This window comes from Spea bombifrons, chromosome 9 (assembly GCF_027358695.1).
Source record: "Spea bombifrons isolate aSpeBom1 chromosome 9, aSpeBom1.2.pri, whole genome shotgun sequence".
Taxonomy (NCBI): domain Eukaryota; kingdom Metazoa; phylum Chordata; class Amphibia; order Anura; family Pelobatidae; genus Spea; species Spea bombifrons.
This window is the reverse complement of record NC_071095.1, coordinates 39035181-39045515: the sequence shown is the minus strand read 5'-3', so window position 1 is coordinate 39045515 and position 10335 is coordinate 39035181. Positions and strand designations below refer to the sequence as shown.

The following is a 10335-nucleotide window of genomic DNA, read 5'->3' as shown; positions in this document are numbered from 1 at the left end:
ACTTAAGTCTGTGCGCCCGTGTAGGGTTTCTATAGAATGTGCTAGAGCTCGAAGGTGGGGGGACTTTCGTCATAAACGCGGAGAAATGTTGAGGCACACCTAGTATTGACTCCAGAGAATGGATTCAATATACACAACTGTTATTGTGGAACACACACCTTATATGTTCCAGAGACACCGAACATTGCAATAAACTGTATGTTGACAGCATACCGTGCAATTTGGTAGCCCTAAACCTCCTTAATTACGAGTTTCCTTTATTGTAAAGTTTTACAGCTAATTCTGAAAGAGAAAACACCTAAACGTTAGCATCAATGTATTGGCTACATACAGTATATTCATTGTAAAATACTGTCAGGTTACAAAAGATGATCCCAACCAGGGCCAGACTCGCAGCAGCAGGGCAACCCCGGGACGTTAAGGCCAGAGGCAGAAGGCTGGGTATCTGCGGCCACACATTCTGGTCTTATACTTATATAGCATGTGGCCATGCGTATCCAGTTGCTTGCATTTACGTCGTGAGTTGGCCAGTGATCCACCGGACATTTTCCCGGTGTGCCAGATGGCCAGTGCAAGCTGGAAACCAATTATTTCCTCTTTTTGACAATTATACCCCAATCAAAAGGTCTGTAGACTACTGTACTTTGGTGTTTTAAATCCCCTTTGTTATACTGTAAACCACCAAGTAAAGCTGTCAGAACAAATACACATACTGCTTGAGTAATTGCATGCATGCCCCCTTTTGTTTTCTTCACCCTCAAACTTCTAAGAGATAATACGCTTGCAGAGACAGGGCCCTCCTTCTGTACCAATATGTCCTCATGTGTCTTTACGTTATAGTCCTTTTGTAGATGGGCAATTATAACGTTGAGTTTCCACTTACCTTTTGTAACAGAAGTTCAGAATTCTAGAACACGAAATGTGTTAAATAATGCATGCTCTGCCACATGCAGCCAAGAAAATTTACAGCTTCCATACTATAAAATAGCTGCCATCTCCAAAACAAATAGATTGCTTGAAAAATAATAAAATGGTAGTTTTTATAAAATAAATAAATAAAGGTTGTGTCCGTGGCAGTTTCGATTAACAAAAGATCTAAATGGAATTATTTAGGTTTGAACACAAGCCATATATGAGTGATTTATTTATAGTAAAGGTTGTTAGAAATGTTCTTCAGTATCGCAAAACATTGGTTTGCAAGGAAAAAATAAATAAATAGTGCAATTACCCGAATGTTTTGGAAATACCATTTCCTTTTAGCAAAATAACTGCTGGCTTGCATCAGGCCTGTATATAAAGCCAAAACTAGTTGATTTCAGGCATAGCGTCACATTTTAGAAAGAACAGCTAAAACAAAACAAAACAAAAAACACACACACAGTTACTTAATGGTGACCAGTTGGGTAGCCCTGTTGTAAATCTCTCCAGGACTGTCCAGCAAGGCTATAAAGTCTTTAACTAACCAAGAAACAGCGCTAAGTGACAATATTCTCATAATCTCCTCAATGCGTTTAGCACTCCTTAAATAAAAGATTAAAGACTTTATAAATATGCAAATCACATGCTTGGATCTTTATGGCCCAACTAGCATTCTGCAAATTCCATGAAAAGAAAACCACACCACACTTCTGAAGCCCAAATTGATACTATATTAATAGTGCCTAATAGTCCTAAATACTGCAGGAGTTATGCATGTTTTGACACACGAGACAATTTTGGTTTTCTTCAATTTAATAAATTTAAACATTAAAGCAGACGATTTAATAACATGTAAAACGTGCTATACAATTTTACAAAATATATAAAAAGCGTGTGATAATAGTATACACAGAATCCCTACTAGAGAGGCGTTTCCTAACCATTGTTCTTCATGTATATAATGTGCATGACAACGGCAATCAAAGTGTTAGCCAACGGAGGCCAATAAAAGTATCTGGCAAGTTGTGGATAGGACACAAGTCTCCAAATCGTTTGGCAAGAAGAATAGACAGAAAGCAGATGTACAGAGATGTTCCATTCCTTCTGAAGAATAAAAGGTGCTGGTTCAGATGGAATGTCAGGACAATGTTCTAGAACTAAACAGATTAGAAGGAGTTAAGGTTGCCCCTTTTAGGCCGGATTTGTTATGATGGATGTTGATGCCGTTTTACCTAGTGTCCAGATTCCATCGTTGTAACGTTAACAGAGTCTGCATAACCATTAGATTATTCAAGTACACAGTGTAAGCAAAATGACAACTGATGTTAAGTTTTCATGAGTCATGATAATTTTGGCAGTAGCAGAAGTTTGTCAGTTAACATAAGTTAATGTAAACTTTAAATATTTGCACAAAAAAAAAAAGGTACCGTATTATTTACACAAAGGCGGAGGAGTGGGGAGTTAGGTGGCAAGTAGGTACTGCGGTAAGCTTAAATTGTCAAACTGTTGTCATTAGTTTTAAAGAACCAGATCGAAAGCGCAGGATTTTCTTCTTAAGGTTGTGTGATGCCTTAATTTTGACAAATGCTTTTGCTGTGGTTTGCAGGTCAGCCGCTGTGGCTGTCTGTATAGGAAGAGTATTTACAAACTGGGACCATATAAGCCCACCACTTTCGTCAGTATCACTTGAAGTTGTGCTTTCGCCAACAAACTCTACCTCGCTCAGGCTGGACTCACTGTCCCCAAAACAGTTTGTGGTATAGTTGCTCTGTTCATCTTCACTGGTGTCTACAACCGTAGAATGAAACAAAGACTCACATTCTGCAGAATATTCCGAATCACTTGCTATGTAAGCATAAGGACTGCCATAGGGAAGCGGAACCTGAGTGTAGACACCCATTAACTCTCTTTGCTGACGCCTCCTCGCCCTCCTTAGCGCCTCTTCGTAAGAAATCTCAGCTGAAGATTTCCATCTACGGTAATCACCCCTCTTGTGTCTGGGTTTGGTCAAAACCACATCCTTCGATTGTCCATGTGGCTTGTTTCCAGATCTGGCTGTGCCACTATTTTTGCTGGCTCCACCACTTTCAGCAGGGGCGTGAAGTGGCTTTTTACCTCTCGGAGAGACTTTTCTCACTTTCTTGTTTGTATCCAAGTCATCTGGGAACCGACACTTCTTGCCCGTAACTTTACCTTTCTCCTTCAGTGTCTGGGAACCATTTTCCAGGACATGACAAACATTGGATCTGTGTTTTAAAGTGGAGCTTTTAACTATCTTTACATTTTTTGTGGTTTTATGGAGTTTAACACCCTGTTGCTGAGCCGGTATGTAATGTGCATTAACAAGAAGTCCTTCATCTAGACTTTGAGATGATGACCCTTCGCTTTTAAAGTCTAAGGATGGCCTCTCATCATGGGATGAAGAGTGGCAAGAGCTTACGGTGTTCTTGGGGGAAATCCTTTTTGGTGGTGGAACAATTTTGGTCTCCTGTGGAACAAGTATATTGTTGTGCGGGCCTTCCTTGTGAGATCCATTATATAGGGGAACAGTTGTATTATTGAGAGGACTGAGGGGCGCATCAGGAACAGAACTAATTTCCTTCAGAATATTTGAGGGGACCGGTAGAGGGCTCCTTCCCAGCCCTTGACACAGAGGCTTCACGTTATTTCGGAAACTGCTTTTGCTTTGAAGTTCATTCATAGTACTTTGCGGATAAACTGGGACTGACGGTATCCTCTTACTTTCCAGCTGTTCACTTTGAGATTCCTTAGAGCACTGTTTCAGAGGTGGGCAAGTGCCATTGTCCAAAGAGGTTATTCCAGCGGAATGTAAACATGTTTGCTTAGAATTCTTCGGATTAGAGATTCCACCATGAGGAACAGCAGCAGTCTGTTTGACACATATACTCCCATGTCTTAAAATACCCTTAGCTGGGTCAGCATTTACACTTGTTCTTGGCTTGTTAGTCCTTACAGGATGAGACTTTTTCTGAATCACACTTAAAATGTAACCGTCCAACTTTTTACTGGGCAAAAGAGCTGCTGAGCACATATTAGCATGTTGGTGCAGAGTTCCCTCTGGATTTACAGATTCTAGTTCAGAATTTATGCAGCCATCGCTGATGTTCAATTCAGTATCCTGTTCCTCCTTCATGTTGCCCATCATTGATAGAAGAAACATGGGGCTTTGTACTGCTACAGCATGTAGTGGGCTTGGGTAGCGATAGACATCATTCCCATTTTTGGAAACCAAGTCACATTGATATTTCGGGTTAACATCTGTAACAGCTTCCACTGTATTAGAATGAGGGGTAGAAAAAGACCGTCGTATGGTGCCTGTTGCTTCAGGTTGCCCTTCCCTGTAGTCCAGCCATTCCATAAAGTCATCTTAAAATGATATCGAAAAAATGTGTCAATTACCTCTTAAATAATGTTTTGGACCGTATCTTCTCAATAAACACAGCAGCCCATGCACATATTAAGTCTAATATAATATGGAAGCATGATCTTAATCAACCAGTCGGAAAGCAGTAAACCACATCACAAACAATTGTGAAACCTTGGACTGCAAACGTTACAAGGCAACGAGGATAAGACATAAGATAAGACATGAGTTGCATCCATTAGCTACAGAAATATAAAATTACTTTTAATAAATACATTTTAAAGGCAAACATACTGAGAGCAGACCAACAGGTCTCTAACAAATTTATGAAAGAGAACCTCTAGCAGATCACAAGCTAAGAGGGTGTTGATTTTCTTAAACATTTGTTAAAAAAAATGACACATCCTGTAAAAGATAAACTTTACCTGCAGACTTTGGTTGGCCATCTGTGAGATTTAATGATGCTTCCAGAGGACTGCAAAAGCAGGTGCTAGATTGGCAGCTGGATAAACATTCACTGAACACAGAGTTGGATGAATTTGAGAGTGATCCCGACGTCCCATCACTCAGCTCATAAAATCCTAAAAATAAAATAATAATAATAAACAAGTGCCTTTCTAGAATTTGTAGGATGAGTGATAAGTGGTATGCAAGCGACCTTTTTTAAAATTAGAATTCATTAGGAAAGACCATAAAAATTTTTTTCTAAATCATACATATTAAGATATGGTCACATTTTATAATTATAAACAGCAAAATCCTATTTATTATATTAGATTGGTTCTCATTTGACATGCTATCGCATACCTGAACTGGGGCGGCTATCCGTTTCATGATGTTCCTCAATAGGCTTTTCTGTGTCAATTTTCAAATCATTTATTTGCTTGTCCAGTTCGTGGAGCTGACTTAACAGACCAGCATCTCGCTTCCTCAAACAGTTCTGTAAAGTGACAGTAATGTAAGACGAGGCAATGCAAGAAAAAAAAAAAAAGAAAAAAACAACAACCTTGGATATAAAAATATAATATAATAATAACAATAATAATAATAATAATATTTTATTATGTCAGCTTTCAGGCAGGGCCCTCTCTACCTAATGTATAATTTTGTCTAAATCTGTCAATTCTAGTCTAGTTATATACCCTGAATATATGTATTGTAATAAATGTTGCGGAAATTGTTGGCACTATATAAATAAATGTATTATTAATAAAATGGTTGAGTATAGTATGCACAGCAAAAAATTATATAGCTATATACACACCCCTATACATATACACAAATAGCCAGAACAAAGCAAAAGCCCAGCACTCTCCTTGCATGCAATCAAAAGAGCAATTTCAGTAAAAAAAATAATCAAGCATTAATGCTGACCAGCAATTTTTAAGTGTATTATAGTTGTACAAAAAAAAAAAAAAAAAAGTATTTTCTAGGAATTTGATAAATTGGGATAAATGTCTTATTGCCATTTGCAATTATTTTTTTCAGGTTTAAATGGCATGAGGATAGAAAAATTGCATATAATAATTTAAAGAAAAAATACATAAAAATGTACCTCCAAGTGGGGACACACCAATATAATTTTATTATGTTTTTGTCAACATAGTCATGGTGAGACAACAGGAAGGATAATTGGCTTTTATTTGTTTTAATTAAGATGGATACTTCGTACCAACATTATACCTACAATGAGAGTGAACTGTAGCCAGCTATATTGGCTAGGTTGCTTCCCTTAAATTGCAGATTAATGTCCCTGTTTGTTATAAACCCAGATGACAGTGGGTATTGAAACGGCTCGCCTCGGGCTGAAAAGAAAAGCGTTTCAACTACAGCAACCTCTTCACAAAACCCGTCTGTGACACGGGCCCCCTGGTGGCCATACAGTGTATGCGCAGCCTAGGATCCTAAACGATCCCAAATGATGAATGTATAAGCTATACATATACGCTTTCTACATACAGCATAGATCTATGTGTAAGGGATAAACCATCACATGTTACACATATATAATTGTATAGTGTGGATCTGCACAGGGTACACACAGACCATTAAGATCACATAGGTCTAAGTGAAAGGGTCAGCTGGGAGAGGCAGGGCAGCAGACAGCTTTGAGAAATTGCCCCACACCACACACGGCAAGTGTTCGTGGATGTGACAGCAGCAAATGGATTGTCCCTTCCACGAAAGCACGACTAATAATACCCCCAGCCATAGAACCCCACTCACCCAGACAACACGGGTCAGGTTACCGCTCAGCCCCAGACATGTATTAAATAGCCTTAATCTATACAAACACAGCCTGCATCACAAGCAATGACTAATAACCCCCTTCAAGGGGCAATTCAGCCAACGAAAGATTCAGCAATCTCAGTACATTGACTAAGAAAGGGTTAACTCCCGTCCAATTCCCCCTCGAATGCTCTATTTGCCTTTACAGCAGCTCCATAAAAAGCTACGACCCCCGGGACGCCTTATTCTACTCGATCAGGCATGCCCCTTCTGGAACAAACGGGTGAAAACTGTACAAACTGCCCCGTACACGTCAGCCACGCACAACAGCCCCTGTCAGGGCAATTCCGTGTTTCAGCAGCTCTTCCATTAACCTACCAATTGCTTCTTCAGCAGCAGGATGTTCTCTTCCAGGAACTTCTCCTCCAGACTCCGGGGATTGTCGGTCCTGGCCGGGGTAACCTCGGGGCAAAGCGCCGCTTTAACCAGCAGTTCGTGCCTATGTCTCAGATGGCTCAGCTCCCCCAGCCCAGCCAGGGTGGCTTCCAGGCGCTCCCGGGTCCTCTGGCGCTCCGAATCCGCCTCTACCTTCTCCTTACGACGGGGGGAGATCTCCAGGGGCTGCCCTGTATGGTCACAGTTGGCTGGGACAGGCTTCATCCTGGTACACCGAGCAATGCACCCACTACAACATCTGCAGAAGCATCCACACTGGGGCTAAACGGGTCTGCCACAATAACGCAGAAGCCCCCCTGAGCCCCCGGAAAGGTTCTGCACCTTTAGATCCACTTTGTCATTTATTCACCGCGGCTTTCGCACCGCAAACAATGAAATCCAAGTTACAAATCCCAAATTTCCGAGTGACGCTTAATGCCCTGCCTGGGGTATGATGAGCATCCTACTCCCCGCTGCCTGGCGCTGATCACGGATTCCTGCTCGGGGCTGCCGGTGACAGCGCAGCGGACCTCCGATCGTCTCTGCGCGCCCCGTTCCAGCCTCTCTGCAGAGCACACTCTATACCCAATCCAGCTAAGTACCGCTTCTAGTGACGTCACGCGGAACCACGCCCACCCATGACCAGGTTCTACTGCCTGGGGACGTGAAATTCAATAGGTGCTCGCAGTCCGGCATATGAGCCCATGTATAGAGCGTATATATGTATATATATATATCTCAAATGTGTATATATTATATATTGTTATATGTGTATATATTATATATTGTTATATGTGTATATATTATATATAGATCAAATGTGTGTGTATATATATATATATATATATATATATATATATACAAATGTATGTATGTATGTATCAGATGTGTATATATATATATATATATATATCAAATGTGTATATATTATATATTGTTATATGTGTATATATGTTTATATATATATATATCAAAAGTGTATATATATTATATATATATATATATCAAATGTGTATGTATTATTTATAGATAAAGTGTAAATATATATAATATAATTGTGTATATATATATATATATATATATATATATATATATATATATACACAAACTATAGATGGTGGAATATATGATAAAAAGGCAGTATTCTGTTTCCAAACCTACCATATTGTTTTGCATTCAATTAGTTCATTGAAATGAATAAATAAATAATATATGTTCTATATCATGCATGTTTTTATATGGGTAATCAATGTATTAATACTGGTACTGATTTACATTTCAATTTACCTGTCATACTGATATTGTCAAACTTTTTCTTAAAACCATCTATCTATGGAATTTTTGATCGCTTCAGTGAACAAAAAATACAATTTATGTCTATTTTGAAGACTACCATAGGCGATATATAATAGGAAATAACGTAGGACTGTCGTGTAGTTCCACAGAATAAATTGAATTTAAATGCTTCAATAATGAAGCGATGAATGGCTGTAATGCGGGTGGTGGGGTACGGAGTTTCCAGTAAGGATCCTTACAACAATAGGTCACCCTTTGCCTTTAACGTTGAATAGGAGCAGATTTGGAAATGTGGTCTCCTGAGAAATGAAATGACTAAATCCCAAACCTTTTACTCTAAGGTTAACACCAACCCTAATCCGTCGCCGTTACTTAAGGTAATTTCACTTCACAGGAACCCATTACCAAAAACTTTACGTTAATTTACTTGATCTCATGAAAACACTTTTTTTTAAATGATGTTTTTCAGGTTTAAGATGTTGTAATAACAGATTTAATCCCAGCCGCTTTGAGCTCAGCATGCAGGGGAATTCTGGAATTGATCCAATTTCCCCCTTCCTGTTTTCTGAACCAACAGAAAATCATTTAATATGAACAACCAATCAGGGAGAGGGTGTCAGGTGCATGCTGGGAAATACGCTTTAAAAAAATTTAGAACTTTACATTGTCATCAACAGACCATTTTGCTATTGTGATTAAAATTGACACATTATTTCCCTTTGTGGATCGGTTTATTTTAATTTGTTTATGAATTTTGTAAAAATAAATAATAATAATAATAATAATAATGTTACATTGTAAGAATAACTGTGGATTACCCCAGGTCCATGTCTCTGGGTATGTCTGGTTTGGGGGGTTTGTGAGCCTCCAGGGGCAATTATGGGGACTTGGCAAGTCATGTAGATATTAAGGGTCATTTGTAGGGCTTGTTAAGCACCATCTTATGGCTCGTGTGCAATAATAAATAGCCCCTTCCACCTTCTGGTAACTTGCTTCACCCCATCACCCCGAGTCAAGTTCTCCTGGCTCAGTTGTGTCTCCTGAGCGCGAATGCACAGCTTTTCTAATTATACATGCTAAACAAATTTACATCAGTCTTTGTGAATCTGCATAACAAAGCGTAACTGCACCGTTTCAGCAGCCAGCCCTTTGATGATTGAACTACATGGAAATACCATTGATGCGTCATTTATAGTCATTCTAACCAAATGTTCCTCATACCTGGGAACTGCTTAATGTTTACCAACCATTCCTGGCTTCATACAATATCCAGAGCAGCAGATCAGACACATTCGGCCCGTCAAGTCTGCCCAATTTTCCTGATGTAGAGACTCACACCTTAATCCGGAGCCATGCACCTATCTAATGCATGTTTAAACTCCCTCGGCGCATTAGCCTTTACCACTTTTGATTGGAGGTTGTTCCATTTATCTACTACCCTCTGGGTAAAGTAAAACTTCCTCACATTACATCTCTTGTCCTTATAATGTTATATCAGTATCATGTATTGATCACAGTTTCTGCTGTTCAAAATCTGTAAATTTGGCTCACTTGTGGCTTGTGAGCTACCCCTGTCATGCTTGGGGTGGGTTGGGGGCACCAGAGAATATTCCTGCCTCAGGTACCATTTGATCTAGGACCAGTCCTGATCAATATTATTATATATGATTATTGTTTAAATGCTTCACTCTGTAGATGGGTCACAAGGTCACATAAAGGTCTGGGAGGAATAATAATAACTATTTTCTTATGTGTTGCTTTTATTTTCTTTCTTATGTTATTTTTATGTCTTGATTGTCTCTATGGGAACAGTTTTCACTGCCGATTATAGACAAGTTTGGAAACACCCTCAGCCTGTGTGAGAACATCACATGAATATTCATATTTAACACAATCTATCAGCTGCACGTGTGTTCTAACAGCAGCACTGGGCAGGTTTCAGTGCCAAGTGTCTAACGAGGGTTTATACTAATATATATATATATATATATATATATATATATATATATATATATATATATATATATATATATATATATATATATATATATATATATATATATATATATATA

General features: G+C 38.9%; 1 protein-coding gene across 1 annotated transcript; it reads right to left on the bottom strand.

The window, feature by feature from the left end:
• Positions 1–1713: 1713 nt before the first annotated feature.
• On the bottom strand, positions 1714–7530 carry DACT1 (dishevelled binding antagonist of beta catenin 1). The gene is made up of 4 exons (XM_053475228.1): positions 6911–7530; positions 5111–5243; positions 4729–4884; positions 1714–4305 (listed from the first exon to the last, which is right to left on the bottom strand). The coding sequence occupies exons 1-4, from the start codon at positions 7190–7192 to the stop codon at positions 2417–2419; spliced, it is 2460 nt and encodes an 819-aa protein (XP_053331203.1). The 5' UTR covers positions 7193–7530; the 3' UTR covers positions 1714–2416.
• Between the last annotated feature and the right edge of the window lie 2805 nt (positions 7531–10335).